This window comes from Mauremys reevesii, linkage group 19 (genome assembly GCF_016161935.1).
Source record: "Mauremys reevesii isolate NIE-2019 linkage group 19, ASM1616193v1, whole genome shotgun sequence".
Classification (NCBI taxonomy): Eukaryota; Metazoa; Chordata; order Testudines; family Geoemydidae; genus Mauremys; species Mauremys reevesii.
In genome coordinates, this window is record NC_052641.1 from 5,348,835 (window position 1) to 5,365,357 (window position 16,523).

Genomic DNA, 16,523 nt, shown 5'->3' on the forward strand with positions numbered 1-16,523 from the left:
TGGTGGGGTCCCTTTCCTCAGACCCCCGGGCCCAGAGGGCCATGTGCTCCGTTGGGCCGGGATTCTCCCGCCCTTTGCCTCTGTACCTGCGGGGTTTCTTTCCTGGTGTTTGTCAGCATCATGGCTTCAGTGCCTGAGGTGCAGTAACAGACAGGAGTCCAGTGTGCTCCCTCTGGCAGCCGCTGCCACCACCAGGCAGAGACAGGTGCTTTCTGCCCCTGCTGATGTCCCCAAGCAGCCCCATGTAAAGCGCTGCAGGGCCACAGAGAACTGGTCCCAGCATCAGACACAGAGGTGAGAGACTCGCCTCCCAGCTCACAGACCTCTGACCGAGGGGAGACAACTCACTGGACGGGGGCAGGCACCATCCTCTCTAGCCCCCCACACCCTCCCTACACTGCTAGCACCACCTCCAGTCTGCCCCCTACGGATGCTTCGACACCTCCCGCCCAAGAGGCCCTGTCTTTGCCAGGCCCAGGCTAAGAGAGACACTGGGCCACCCGGGCTAAATGAAAGGAAAGCTGTACAAGGATAACCTGCCGTTCTGACAGCCCCACAACCCTCTTCTCCCCCTCTCCTGCAGCTGCCCCACCTTCTGAGTGCCTAGCAGGACTGCGTCCGCACCAGCTGGGGGCTGCGAGGAGGCCCAGCTGGAGGGCAGCGAGTTGGGCAGAATGCCACTTGTGGAATGAGATAAAACCAGCTGCTGTTTTACACAGGCCAATGTTCACCCCCAGTGGGTGTAAGGGGAATGCTACTAGTCAAGGTTTCTGCTTCCTGGGGAATTCCAAGTATTTGGTGATAGAGCTCTGGCGTGGCGGGGCTGAGATGCGGGAGAGGCAGGGATGTAAGAGGAGTTCCTCTGGCAATTACATTTGCTTTCAGGAGATAAGAACCCTGCAATTAGCACATTGTCACTCATGTGCTGCAGGCTGCACGTGGAAAGCACTGGTGGGCAGTGACTGACTGTGCTCCGAAACCCGTAAAACATTCAACTCACAAGGAGTTTGAGGAAGATCCCTGCCAGACTAGAGTGCAATATGTCCTTGTTCCCAGTCATGCATTTCTAGCTCCGATCACCTCTTGCCCTCGGCCTTCTTCTCTGGGCCTCCCACAACCCTCCTCTCCACTCTAACAATCTTATTTCCCTTACCAAATATAGAGCTTTTCCTTAGTTCCTCAGTTTTTGCTTTCTTTAAATCCAGCACCTTTGTACTGCTGCATTTTGGATCCCTTATTACTTGTATTACCATAGCACCTATGGGCCATGGACCAGGACCCACTGCGCTAGGTGCTGTACATAGATATCTAGTTGTCACTTGTTTCCCCTCCATTTTCCTTGTTATGCTCTTAACCACACCAATTCCTCCATAGCAATAAGATTCAGGTTTTTCTTATCAGAGGAGGATCTATTTTCTGGGCGTAGAGCAGCCCCCCACACAGCTTGAAGAGCATTTGGTTGTTTGTTACCTGCCAGATCCAGCTAATTAAGATCAATGTGATTATAACATTCTGAAATTTACTACACCCTGAGTTGGTCCAGTTTTCATTCTCCCTCATCTCCAGTCTGAGTCTCTATCTGGTGACCAGTTTCTATAGTTTCAGTCTAGCTGTCCTTATGCACAGAAGCTTGTCACTGCTCTCCACGGCCACGCATTTCACACAGCACCGCCTCCACTGTATGTTAGACCCCTCTGTCCAGGCATTCCAGTTCCAAGAGTCAAGCCCACCAGTTTGTTTTTAGGCCATGCCTGGTAGATGGTGCTCACCATCATGTTGGCCTCTTTCCTCTTTCTTTTTACACAGTCCAGTTAGTTCTGTTCCCACTTCCTTAGCTGCAAATAAAGGGCAGGTCTGCATTATCCAAGCAAACCTGACATTTGCCTTTTTACTTCAATTAGACTCTCACAGGTTCCAGCCTAGGAAGCCAATACCTCTTTGGCCAAAGGAGAGTCCAGTGACAGCGAGAACCCATTTGGATTTCAATGCTCCAGGCAGCCAAAGCCCACCACTGGCATCAATCTTTTCTTCACTTGCACTGGGCAGTGGAAGAACGGAGGTCTCCTGTCTCCCTGTCTTGAGGAATTCAAGCTCTCAAACCTTCCTTCAGTGGCTATCTAGTTTCTTAGCTTGCACTCATCAATGGGCATCTGAGCACCTGACAAAAACCAAGGGTCTCTTTCCTCCAACCCCCAGTGACAGTCTTAGGGAAAGGAGGTTGGTTTTGGTGCTGATAGCGGCCAGGCTGTTTCTGCCTTTTGCTTGGAAGGTGGCGAGGTTCATGACTAGCCTGATCTCTTCAGAGTTCCAGGTTTGTGGGCCAGTTGCCAAGCAAGCTCCAACTGCTGTGCACGTAAGTCTCACTCTTGAGGTTGGCAATTTCATTGCTCCAGTGTTAACAGAGCAGCTGTGAGGTCAGGAACAGGTCAAGTGATTTGGGCCAAGCCCATGGAGGATGTGGAAGAGCACCAGAACCTCAAGTGACCCACTAGTCAATGGGGAACAGCTGACAGGAGCAACAGGCAGGTTGCTGCTAAGCACTTTGGGGGCTGTGTTATGCTCCAGCTGTCAACATTAGGGTTGGTGGTTTTCCTCTGTCTTTTATTTCCACTTACGCTAGCCCATGGGAGACTCAGGAAAGGTTAGGCTGGCCAGCACCCTTGCAATTCTAGGGAGTATCCTGTCAGAAAGAGCATCAGAGCTGTGCACTCCAGCCTCCAGAAAAGGCAGCGGGGTAATGCGAAGAATGGAGTGTGTAGTCAAGGCCGTGCAGGGCAGATCTCCAGCGTCTGAGGGATGTGCCAGAGAACACCGGAACTTGACTGGGCAAGCGTTTTCAGGCTGGTGTTTAGCCCATCCCACGTCAGGCTTGGTTGCACTGTTGCTATGGCAGCATTCAACCAAAAAGAACAGGCTCTACCACAACACAGTTAAAGCAGGAGCATTCAGAGGTCTCCTTTTACCCACCCGTTTCCTCGTAGTTCAGTTAACAGGATTGTTGTCAGTTTCTGTGTATTCTGAAACCAGGTCACGCTAATGACTGCTAGAAACTAAGACATACCTCATGAAAGATCAGAGCTCGCTAGGCAGCCACGTCCTGCCCCTCTTTATACCTACGGCGCCACAGTGACATCAGTGAGTTAACTGGATCCGAGTGCAGAATCTGGTCCATAGTATCAGGAGCCAGATCTTTTCAGGAGAGTTTTATTGTGTAGCCATCAGTGACAGCACATGCAATGCCAAGTTCACATACCTGCTTTTCCCCTTCCTGTTTAATCAGGGACTATGATTAGGAGTTTAAGCAGCACAGCTCATGACAGCATAGACGACTGCTTCAAGTTTGACTCCAAGTATACGGACCGACAGTAACTGATAGAATAAGTACAGGCCCAAGGTCAGGTGATCAGTATATTAGACCCTGAGCCATTAGGGAGCAGCATGAGGATTATCCCAGGTGATGGAGAGAGAGAGAGAGAGAGAGAGTGTGAGTGTGAGTGTGAGTGTGTGTTAGGAACAAAACCCAAATGATCACTATAGGAACCCAAAATACGGTTGTAAGAGACAAGCAGGACTGTAAGCAGCAGATTCCTAGGCCTAGGGGAGTGGGCAACAGTTACAATCAGTAGTCAGTCAATAAATCCATAGTGGTTGACATGCCCTTTGTTTAATTCTGGGGCCATGCTGGCCCTAGCCAGTCATGTATAGGGACTGGAAGGATCCATGTAACTACACAGAGCGGTTAACTGAACTGTTACTCTGGCACATATTTTAGAGCTGCTTCCACGGCAGAAACATCGGCTTAGAGCAGGGGTCCCTGCCATGGCGCCCGCCGGGGCGTCTAAGTGCACCCGTGTACTGGCCGGCAGACGAGCATCTGCTGAAATGGGGGGAGGGATAGCTCAGTGGTTTGAGTATTGGCCTGCTAAACCCAGGGTTGTGAGTTCAATCCTTGAGGGGGGCATTTGGGGATTGGCCCTGCTTTGAGCAGGGGGTTGGACTAGATGATCTATTGAGGTCCCTTCCAACCCTAATCATCTATGATTCTATGAAATGCCACCGACAAGCTGCATCACCCAGAGGCATCGCTGCTGATATTTCAGCGATGACGCTACTTGTTGGCGGCGACACCTATTGAGCTTGCCACTTGTCAGCGGAATTTCAGCAGATGTTCATCCGCTGCCACGGTCCTCCATGGCTCGTCATCTGGCGCCCACCAGAAGAAAAAGGTTGGGGACCATTGGCCTAGAGTGGCAAAGAGAGGGGGTCTGGGAGCAGGCTCAATGGGGAAGAAAGGCTATTCTGTGCCAAGGGACAAGGCTGCTTGGCGGTGTGAAGGCACCGGTGCCACATCACCCTGTGCAAGGGGAAAGCATGCTCTTGCTTCTCTGTCTGGCCATTTCTGTTGGCTGGGATGCAGGCAGGGCTGGGTTCAACTCTCACTCCATACCTCCCACCTTCCAGAGTCTTGCTTTCCTGCCTCGGCAGGCTCCTTGTACTGCCCAAGTACAAAGAGTTCAGCTCTGCCTGGCCCCCGCTGAAGGTGCACAAGGGAGCAGCTGGGGATAAGAGGCAGATCCGTGTGCTCTCCCTTTCACGCTCTCTTACAGGTGCTACATGATCTGTCCTAGAGTCAACTCCCTTTCCTTGACCAGCCTCTCTTGCTCTGCTACCTGGGCTAAGCAAAAAACAACTCACACGCCAGGAAAAGAGCTGGTTCCGTTCTGATCGGTCTCTACAGGGACCAGTATCCTGACAGCTTCCTGTCCCTAGGTGCAGGGAATAGAGATGCTATTGCCACTCTGAGAGCTCTTGGGAGCACAACACCACTCCACACAGACTGAAGTAAGGAGACGGGATGTGAGCTTTACCCCAGGAAGAGCCAACAAAACCCACCTAGCGACTTGTATTCGAGATGGGACCGTTCCACTGAGACTAGCAGTGCAGCAATTATTCCTCTCACAGAGTGTCTGACTGACCAAGTTTGAGCCTCTCCTCCCAGCACATGGTGCCTGAGCTTTGCCGAGCTGTCTCAGTAGGTTCTAGCCTCCCTCCCACTGCAGCCTCGCTCCTCGCTGTCTCTGCTTTGAGTGCTTTGCCCAGCCTGATACTCTGAAAGGGAAGCGACCGTCTGGCTCCGGACTGCTGCACCGAGTGCGCTCTCCCAGCCCAGCAAGGGTAGGTCTCTGAGCTCTCCCCGTACCCCACATACCAACCGCACTCCAAGGGAATCCCCTGGCCTTGGGCAGTCTACTGGAGCCATTATCTCCCCGCTGCTTCCACTGCCCTGAAGATGGAAGGTAGCATCTGTCACTGCAAGTTCAGCTCAGGCCGTCCGAAAGTTGCTCTGGAGAGCGAGTGTGTAACACTGGCCCGTCTAACATGAAGTCGGGGAGGCTCATTTAGCCATGAGTGAATTTGTTTCTTCCCCCTTGCCGTGCCCTGCTGGCATCACAGAACTGGGATTCTGTTCTGGCTCAGGAGTCAGACCGAAGTAATTCACAGCTAGCAGGGCCAGATCCTGGCCTCAGTTACACCATGAGCTATGCTGAGCACAGCTGAGCACTGCATTGCCCCGTCAACAGGGCCTGATTAAGGCAGGGGCTTTAGGGACTGTAGCCCAGGGCTCTGGCTTAAGGAGGGACCCGCAAAAATAAATCACAGGCTGCGATCTCTGGACTGCTAACAGGGGTGCTCAGGCTGCCTGCCTGCCCTGGCCCCATGCCGCTCCCGGAAGTGACTGGCTAGTGGCACATCTCTGCGGCCCCTGGCAGGGGAGGGAGGCAGCTCCGCACGCTGCCCCCGCCCCGAGCACCATCCCCACAGCCAATGGGAGCTACGGGGGCGGCGCTTGCAGGCATGGGCAGCGCAGGGAGACAAGCGGTCCCCCTCCCCCCAGGGGTGCACAGAGATGTGCCAGCATCTGGCCACTTCCAGGAGCCGCGTGGGGCCAGGGCAGGCAGGCAGCCTGCCTGAGCCCTGTTGTGCCACCGGCCAGGAGCTGCCTGTGGTAAGCACCTCCTGGCCAGAGCCTGCACCTCGCACCCCCTCCTTCACCCCAACCCCAGGTCAGACCCCCTTGTGCACCCAAACTCCCTCCCAGACCCTGCACCCCCTCCTGCACCCCAATCCCCTGCCCCAACCCCTCCTGCACCCAAACTCCCTCCCAGACCCCGCACCCCCTCCTGCACCCCAATCCCCTGCCCCAACCCCTCCTGCACCCAAACGCCCTACCAGACCCTGCACCCCTCCTGCACCCCAATCCCTGCCCCAACCCCTCCTGCACCCAAACTCCTTCCCAGACCCCGCACCCTCCTGCACCCCAATCCCCTGCCCCAACCCCTCCTGCACCCAAACTCCCTCCCAGACCCCGCAGCCCCTCCTGCACCCCAATCCCCTGCCCCAACCCCGCCGGCACCCAAACTCCCTCCCAGACCCCGCACCCCCTCCTGCACCCCAATCCCCTGTGCCCAACCCCTCCTGCACCAAACTCCCTCCCAGACCCCGCACCCCTCCTGCACCCCAATCCCTGTCCCCACCCCTCCCGCACCCAAACCCCCTCCCAGAGCCAGCACCCCCTCCTGCACCCCAACCCCTGTCCCCACCCCTCCCGCACCCAAACTCCCTCCCAGACCCCGCACCTCCTCCTGCACCCCAATCCCCTGCCCCAACCCCTCCTGCACCCAAACTCCCGCCCAGGAAAAAGACTTGTATACAGGGGCTCCACAAAATCTAATATCCCTGGGCCCATAGGAGAGTTAATCTGGCTCTGCACATCAAGCCTCTGTAGCCAGCTTACACCCCCTTGGCGTAGGAGTTAGTCCACACACAGTCACTCTGTTTAACTTAAAGGCCTGGGGAAATGTTCGCTTTACTACCTGGTGCCCTTAGAACTGTAATGGGCCTTGGACAGTATTTTTTTTTTTTTTTTAAATCCTCTAAAACTAATATATCTGACCTGTCGATCACATGTTCTCCACCTTCATGGCTCTAAGCGTCTTGCGGGAGGAAGCTGCCGAATCTCCCATATACAGAAACCAAGCCCGAGGGCTTGTCTAACCAGCGCATTAGTCCACCCTGGAGGGCTGTGACTTCTACAGCACATCAGCCTGTGGAGCAGGGACTGGCCCACGGGGACTCTGCTGCTGTGCACCAAGCATTTCCTAGGGCATGTTACCACAGCGCTGGGTGCTCTGACGTAGTGCAGGACTTTTAGTGTGAAGCGGCAGGGTCCATATGGCCAGTTAGTGTACAACAATCTAGCGTCCCAACCCGCCTTGCCGCACACTAAATCACCATGCAGACAAGCTCTCTCCTTGGGAAAGCCTGGTACTGGCCTGGAGTCCACTAGAATGACCAAGTAGAAACCCAAGTCAAGGAAACTGCAGTGAAGCCACTAGGCCCATGGCTGTTTGGTTCCTTTGATGAAAGCAAGTCCAGATTAGAAACCAAGTAAGATTTGGTGTGGAGTGTGTGAATGGGGGCGGAAGGGAGTGTTCTGTATTCTTCTCAAGAAAGCGCCTCTAGGGGGCAGATTTCCTTCAAACTTCTGCCACCGATTGCTAAAAGCCCAACTGAGAAAGTCAGTGTCCTACAGACAGAGTTTTACTTTAATATTAAGAAACTTTTAGAAACCTTGGTCCTGAGGGTGGGATCTTTTAGTGACTAGAATTCAGGGACTGGATTCACAGATGGACTTCAGTGTGTAACTGCCACTTTAGGAACCTAAATCCCAGAATCAGCACCCCCGCTCAGCAGCCCAGGAGCCCCGTAGGCACTAAAGTCACTTGGCACCTATGTTTTTGCAGTAATAGGTCCCATGGTCCCTAGGTTTCCATCTCAGTGCGTGCGCACTGCAGTCCCACGCCAGACATCCAGATGCTCCAGCCCCAGAGCAATGCATGAACTGGGGGAAGATAGTGTGGGAGACCCAAGATCCAGTCCCCCTGCTCTAAGTCTCTCCCCCATCCCCAGCTTCTTGCAGAAGCAGCAGAAGCATCTATTGCCAAGAGAGGGTTTGCCACAGAATCCTAAGCAGAGACCTGCAGCCCCGAATTAGGTGCTGAACTCCCTGAGGGGAGTGGGGCTCAGGACACACCCCCTCACCTGGGCATCTCCTACTGGTTAGGTGAGGTGAGGAGCTGGGTAGCCTGCTGCGAATCCCATTCTGAGGTGCCTCCCTCTCCCCATTCACTGTACAAGGAGGCCAGGGGCCTAACTCAGGCTTTGTGAATCCCAGTGATTTTCTAGGCACCTGGAAGTGAGGCGTGGTGTCAATTCCTTGTAGGTCCAGTGCCTGATGTGTTTGTCCTTTTGGTCTCTGTATTCCCAATTCGGTTCCTTAGGAACAGTTGAAAGTTTTCATGTTATCCACCCAGAAGACCCAGAGGCTGAGGGTGGAGCAACAGGCTTATCAACCCATCAATCTGCTGGCTCCAGCACAAATTTGTCAAGTTTAATTAAAATTGCTTAATTTAGCGCATATGGAGTCAGGCTGAGGACTGTGGGTGGCAGGAAACCAGAACAGGATGAGAAGGAAGAGCCAGGACTTTTGCTGGTCTCACTGCTGCAGCCTCGGTTTGCTGAGGAGGTTTTATAGGGCACCTGCAGTCTCCATGGTCAGAAAGGAAGGCGGCTGGTCACAGGGGCTCCTCCAGGCAGTGGACACTTATACCTGGTGCCTCAGCTCTCATCTACTAAAGTGAGGCTAAAATGCCTCTCTCGATGTTGTCATGGCCCTAAATTCTTCAGGAAGTCACAGAGGCCAAGAATTGAAGCTTCAAAAAGTGATTGTTTATATGGGACTAAGATTATCCAGAGTTATAATGAACAACTGAATTTGGAAGGGTGTTAACTCCTGCTTCAGGGCAATCTCCAACAAAGAGATGAAAGTTGGAGGCAAGTTATTCCACATCTGTTAGTACAGGACTCTTATACCTTCCTCAGAAGCATCTGGCGTTGGCCACTGCCACAGACAGGACACTGGCCTAGATGGACCTGGGCTTTGATCCAGTCTGGTCATTCCAGAAGGGGGTAAAATCCAGAACGAGTTGGAATGGCCCAGAACAGCATTTTAGTAAAGAAACCTGATTTTGAAGGCAGTGGATAGAGTTAGACAGACAATCTTGAGAAAAATATTCTAGGAATGAGAGTCAATTAATAGCACCCAGTGAGTAACCCGTTCTGGCCCAGAACCCTTTTTAACCACCAATAAGCACTTGGAACAGTCTGTTCCAAAGTTGAACTACAAAAATTATACATATAATACAAGTGGGTGAGAATACAGTGTTAATGGGAAAATCTGGTTGAATCCACCTTTAACTGGTCATTCCAGGCAATAAATAGCTTCATTACTAAAACCACTTGTAACACTGAGTTCCAAAGTTGCACAGAGAATGAAATGATACAGATAACACAAGTAACTGAGAACAACAAGTAACTGAGAACAATATGATACTATAGAAAAACTCTTCTGAGCCAACTTTCGAGTGCCCGTTCTGGGCAATAAATAGCTTTAGTAATAAAACCGCCCAGAATATTTGGTTTCAACATGGCACAGAGGAAAAAAAATGATATATGGAATATAACTGAGAGCGCAAGGTAATGCTTCTGGAAAAAAACAGCTGAACTGACTTTTAACTATCCATTCCAGGCAATAAAGGGTTAATTATTAATAAAAACTATCTAGACTACTTGGTTCTGACATTGCACCGAGAACAAAAAATATAGTGCATATAATAAAACTAAGTGAGAACGTAATACTACTGGAAACGTGGCCAAACCAACCTTTAATACACCGATGTACTAAACAGAATGAGAACTATTGATTTAAATTATCCAGATCCACATACTCCCAAAGTTAAGGGACAATAAAAATAAATGCATAGGCCTGTCTAATACAGAGTCACCTTAGAAAGACTCAATACTTGTCAGAACTCAGTTAAAAACTAACTATTAATATTGTACCACCTTCTGTGCAAGAAAATATGACGTATTATCAGCCTCAAATCCACCCCCGCCCCCCCCGCCACCACCCCACAACCACTACTAAAGTACTTTTACAAAGGGACTTTGCTTCCGAGAAGGCTAGGAATCTCATTAATTAGCTCAACCCATTCTGTCTTGCTTCTGAATTCCCTGCAGGAATAACTGCCAGATCACTTAACCTTTCCTGTCCCACAGACATTTGAGCTAGATCTTAACTTTAGCTTGCTGAAATGTCTTTCATTAGCAGTCATGGTTACAGGAAGACAGAAAAAAAAACCCTCAGTGCTGTTTCTGTGGTAGGAAAACTCACGTGTAAAGACCTTTTGTGAAAGTGGCTAAGGAGATCAATTCATGCTTCCCTTTCTAAATCATCCTTAAAGATTTGCTTGCAGAAACAAGTGAAGAGCTCAATCTCAAAAACCCTCAGAGTTTAAATCCTTAGGGTTAGGGTGACCAGACAGCAAGTGTGAAAAATCGGGACAGGGGGTGAGGGGTAATAGGAGCCTATATAAGAAAAAGACCCCAAAATTGGGACTCTCCCTATAAAATCAGGACATCTGGTCACCCTACTTAGGGTAGAAACTTAGCAAGCAGAGAGCACATTTCTTTAAGTCTTTGCTGGTGATACTTTTCAGTTTGTTGCCCATCAAAAAAAAAAGCGACATTTTCATTGACTCCAATGTACTTATACATCCTATCCAATTGTGTTAATATTGTGTCTAAGAGGGGGTTGAAAACATCTCATTCAAAAACTTTTTCAGGATCTGATGACCATTTGTCCTTTGCAAGTTCACTTGGCATTAACTTTCCTCCTTCAAAACTGGTTCTCTTTGAACGGTGCGGATATTCCTAACTTTTCTGCGTGTAAGGAAGCTATGGCTTCACAGCTATGAACTCAGAAGATTAACTCCAATAAAGTGGCTTGAAGGCCACCAAGTAAACCGTGAGCCATTTGACTCTCAAGTTCCACACGCTGCAATTTTTTGCACAGAACTTTAATTTGATATGATACTAACCCACATTTCAGCCAAACAAACGTAAACTTTGAATTTTTTGTTCTCAAGCTACCAGCTTCCAGCTTAAGTTCTGGTGTAAAGATTGTGTGAAGCCTTGATCTCATCTAATGCACCAAAAACATCCTCAATCTGATTACGTAGTGGATGGATTGCCTCTACCTTTGCTCTACCATCTTGTCATATTTTGGTATTTTAATATAATGGTGGTTTGCGTTTTCAGAACATCCCAAAGACTCGTAGAAGCAGAGAAAAGGGTATACAGTCTTTGGACAATTCAAAAGAAATAGAACAACTTGGAGAAGATGCTGCAATGGTTGTTCTCCAACAAGATTCAGTGAATGGGCAGCGTATAGAACAAAAGACGCATATTGATTTCGCTGCTGAATTCAATTTTGAACACCTTTGTGTGCGGCAGCCATGTGAGTTCCACTGTCCTAGCTTCCCCCCTGCAATCAGCAATATCTACACCATCTGTTTTTCAGCTTCTCTAAAATAACCTCCATAACACTTTGCCCTGTTTTGCTGTGGATATCAATGATATCTACAAAGCTCTCAACTTCAAAACCTCAGCATACCTTAATAAGAGACATTTGTTCTGTTCAGGCGTGGTCCAGAGTACAGTTAGGGACGTTAAATGCTTCTATATTCTGTCTAACCTTTCTTGGGATACTACCAATAAACTCATTTTGAATTCAATTTGGTAAGTACATCACCATTGTGGTACAGGTCTTTATAGCTTACTCAGGATCTCCTAACACACTGTCATACCTTGCAAGCAATTCTACTAATCCCAACAATCTACCATTACAAGACTTGTCTAATTTCTTGTGTGAACCTGTAGCAAAATATTCAGGAGATGACAAAATATTATGGCATATGCCCTGAGACATCTGATACAGGTGACCATATCTGTCAGTTGTATGACCCTTTTCCAACCATTCTGCAAGTTCCATCCAGTGAGTGATTGCTTCCATGTGTTCCTTTGAATGTTCATGTTGTCCTACTTGTTCGCTAAAGCGGAGAAAGGTTGTGCCCCTAGCTTTATAGTTTGCAAAGGAAGATGAGGAATTTGGCTGGAAAAAGCAAACAAGTGAAACAGAACAACGAGGCAAAAGTCAAACTGTACATCAGCTAGGATTGCTGGTGTAACCCTCCATGAAGAGTTGTGACAAAGAACCACATTTTAATACTTCCTTTGTGTTTGCTAGGTGAAATGTCTTGTTCTTAATTAATTGTTCTTTTCTACCAAAAGACAGCAAACAGAATCTGCCAAGGCAGATCCAACTTGTATTATCAAACTCAAAATTCTGCTGCATGCTTTCAGTGTCAACATCCCTAACAATTACACGGGCAACCAACCGGCCACTTTCTGTCCCAGAATCAGAGACTCCAGCACCCAACAATCCAATGTTTAGGTCAGTTACAGAGTCAAGGACTTTGAAGTCTGACAAACCCAAATCAGCATCCTCACTAGCTAAGGGAGGCTCAGAAGGGCGAGCAGAAATGTCTGCAGATTGTTCACTAGGAACATAGTCAGACTTCGCATGTTCCTTGAAACTCTGTAGCACACTCACACTTTCCGATCTTCAGGAGATGGGCTTGCTATAGCTTGCACTTTTGAGCACCACACTTGTGCTTGTAGATATTCATGGCGGAAATCACAGCCAGTTGTGTCCAAGAGAGACTTCATGTCTTCAACATTAATGTAAAATGTTCTATTCTTGAATACTCTTCATGGGTAGATATCTTATTAGGGATTCTGACAGAACTGTCAGTTTGTTTGGGGAGACCTTGAAAACGGTGGTGTTCCTGGATCCCAGTGCAAAGGAGGACAGACTTTTTTTGCTTGGGAACAGATTTATATGGGCTCATCCCCTTGTCATGTTTTTCCACTGTTTTGATGTTTCTTGTGCAGCATCAATTCTGTTCTCACTCATCAGAATGGAATCCACCATCACCTGTGTCTGCAGATCATCCTTTGGTCGTGTTTTCTTCCTTCCAGATTTGCCTTTTCTTGCATTTGTCCTGATTTTTTTCAGACTACACTACCCTCTTCCCATTTGCATATTTACCTATTAACTTCTGCGCAGCCAGGATGGGGCAACATGTTTGAGAAGATCTGCAGGAGCATGTTTCAGTTGGGATTAATTTAACCACATCCACCTTTTCCATTTTTACTTCTTTCTGCATAATCCTTTGATTATGAAGCAGCCAGTCTGAGCTTGTCAAAATAATTTTTATTCGTTATCAGATCAGCTAGACCATCCATGGTCTTTGATTTGCAATCATCTCCTTTTGAGCCAAGGTTACACTGCCCCTGCTTTATGAAGTACACAATCTCGTCTACAGGCATGTAATCAGCTAGGAATTCAATATGATCAGGATTAAACTTGCTATTAGCGTGCTTGGGTAACAGATGGTAATTCCCAATGCCTCACTGTCCTCCCAAAACTTCTTTTAGCTAGAATGTTTGCAGGCAGTGGAAAGCCAACACCATTTTGTCCATCTCTGCACCCCACCCTCATCCTGCTTCCCCATGCACCCAACCCCTGTGAATCCAGACCCCCCCCATACCCGTCGAGTCCCCTACCGAGCCCCACTCCCAGACCCCCCACTGAGCCCCATTCCCCCTGCATCCAGACGCCCCTGTACTCACACCACCCCCACTGAACCACCCCACCCTGAGGAGCCACACCCTCTTGCACTTGGACCACTGGATGAGCCCTGCACACCTGGACCCCCACCTCACCAAGCCCCACTCCACCAGCACCCAGACCACCCCTGCCAAGCCCCAGACCCCCCTTGCTGAGCCCCAACCACCTTCACCAGCTGAGCACCCAGAACCCTGAACAAGCCCCTGTGCATCCAGAACCCCACCACCACTCAGACCCTCCTGAGCCACCTGCACCCAGACTGCCTCATGCAGAACCCTCACCCCACACCTGGATCCCCCCCACACTTGGATCCTGCTGGGCTGAGCCTGCCTGCCCACACCTGGTGCATCTGGCATGGAGGATGTTTCTGGGGCAGGTCTGGCCCATGCACTGTGTCAGGGTGAGGTGCAGTCTCACCGTCAATTCCATGTCCCGGGGCAGGGGTGGGGGGAATCTGCAGGGTGATCTCCCATCTCCATGCAGCCAGTGGCCTGTGCTCCCCAGTGCCAGGCTGCAGCCTCCACATTTATTTACTGACAAATAACATTTGCAGAATTTTAAAATATTGCGGTGCAGAATTCCCCCAGGAGCAAAGGGAATGCATGCAAAGTGCACACCTGACTAGGAGCATGCATGGCAAGGAAGCATGGGCAACCTACTTCTTCACACACACCTGGAGCGAGTACAGCAAACCAGCCAGAGCAAATGTCAGCAAATCATGCTAGGAGCTCACTCAACCCCATGCCAGCAGGGAGCGTCTGCTCATTTTCATGCCATCTTAGAAACGTGCTCGTCATATCTACTCAGGCTGGGACAGACATCAGACTTCCAGTCTGGTCAACACATGTGCACAACGGTCCGGCACCAGCCACAAATTACCACTACGGTCAGACATTACTTGCAAACTGCAGGTACTGTCAGGAACAGTGCACAACAGTCTGATCTAAGAAGGGACCATCTGCAAAGTACCAGGCTGCCTACAGATGATGTACAATAAGCTAGTCCAACTAGCAATGGTACGCAAATTCCAAGATGAACATCAGACTTTTCTCCCCTTTTTATTCAATGCGCAGAGAGTGTTGTTCTTCAGCAAGTTTCAGTTTAGGACAGAAAAGTTTACTAACTAGGTCTGAAAAATTCCACCGTTTTCTTGGCTCTAACCAACTCGTATGTTGATAATTTTGTGGTAGCAACGCAAACCTCAGTGAATTGTTATTAGCCACACAGGCAATGATCCCTGCAAGTGCTCCCGAAAGACTGTGTTTGGCAAGTTATCCTTCAGATCAATCCAAGAGCTTCCAGAGGCCTAAGCAGCCACTGGGACCCCACTGGCAGATGTCCCCCCACCAGTGCTTAACTTGTAGTGAAAGAAGTGTGGGGCTCAAGCAATTAGGTGCTGGGACTCAAACAATTGTTTTTACTTTCACAACTGATGCAGCAGGCCCCGAGGTGCCAGGGCTACAAACTGCCAGGCCCCGAGGTGCCAGGCAGGGGCAGCTCTAGCTTTTTTGCCACCCCAAGCACGGCAGGCAGGCTGCCTTCGGCAGCGCGCCTGTGGGAGGTCCACTGGTCCCGCGGATTCGGCGTACCCACCGCCATATTGCTGCCAAATCCGTGCGACCAGGGACCTCCCGCAGGTGCGACGGAAGGCAGCCTGCCTGCTGCACTCACATGGACCAGCAGGGCGCTCCCCGTGGCTTGTCGCCCCAGGCACCTGCTTGGAGTGCTGGTGCCTGGAGCCACCGCTGATGCCAGGGCTACAAACTGCCAGGCCCCGAGGTGCTGGGGGCTCAGCCGCGGCACAAATGAAGCCCTGTCCCCCCCACACTGAAATCAGGAGCACCCACCCCTGCTGCCACAGGCCTGTCTGGTGCTGGTGGCCAGGACAGGCAGCGGGGGGTACCTGGGCATGTCACTTGACACCCCGGTGAGAGCCAAGGGGCTGGAGCTGCGAGGGATGACGAGGGGCAGGCTCGCTTTGCAGCCCCCCCAGCGGCCAACGGGGCACGTGAATTCTGCACCCCCCTGACCCGCAGAAGGGCCCCGCCCCAGCCAGCCCCGGGATGCTACCAGCGGCCGCACCCCCGAAGTTCTGCCTGGCCCCGGGCGAGCCCGGCTCGCTGCACCCCCGGCCCCGCACTCACCCAGCGCCGCCAGGCTGCGCACCCCGCCGCGGGGCAGCCCGGGCGAGTCCAGCAGCCGGAACCAGCCGTTGGGGTAGAGGGGCGGCAGCTCCCCGGCCCTGCGGCTCCGGCGCGCCCGGCGGGCGGCCTGGCGGCGGCTGCAGCCCGGCTCCGGGAGGTAGCCCACGCGCTCCGGGGCGCGCCGCAGGGCCAGGGGCCGGGCGCACAGGCGGAGCAGGGCGGCGCCCCCGGCCAGCAGCAGCAGCGGGGGCAGCGCCCGGCCCCAGCTCCCGGGGTCCGCGGCGGGCAGCAGGAGCAGCGCCCCGGCGGCGCCCAGCAGCGCCAGCGCCAGGCTCCGGGACGGCCACAGCCCCATCGCGCCGCGCTCTGCCCGCCCGCCCCGCCGCCCTTATACCTGCCTGCCGGGGGCGGGGGCTGGCGCGGCTCCAGCCCGACCGGTCCCTCCGGCAGAGCGGGGCCGGCAGCCTCCCCGGCCGCGGCGGGCTCCCCAGGCGGAGGCGTCCGGCCCTGCTGGGGGCAGCGAGCAGCCCGTGCGCGCCGGGGGCTCCGGGGCTGGCCTGCCCCGGGGAGCTCAGAGCAGCGCAGCAAGTCCCTGCCCGGGGCTGGGCGAGTCAGACGTGGGGGGCCCGGCTGCCCCGGGATCCCCTAGAGAGGTGCTGGAACTGGGGGGGTTGGGGAGCTGCCGCCCCCCTGGTTTCCATCACAGACAGGGGTTCCCGTTGGGT

General features: G+C 51.8%; 1 protein-coding gene across 1 annotated transcript in view; it reads right to left on the reverse strand.

Annotated features, from left to right (window-relative positions):
• Positions 1–16,153, reverse strand: part of LOC120386933 (cholesterol 7-desaturase nvd-like) — a 42,781-nt gene extending 26,628 nt beyond the window's left edge. Inside the window, exon 1 of the mRNA XM_039506994.1 lies at positions 15,799–16,153. Coding sequence (XP_039362928.1) covers positions 15,799–16,153 — 355 coding nt within the window. The remainder of the gene's footprint in view (positions 1–15,798) is intronic.
• Positions 16,154–16,523: the final 370 nt, after the last annotated feature.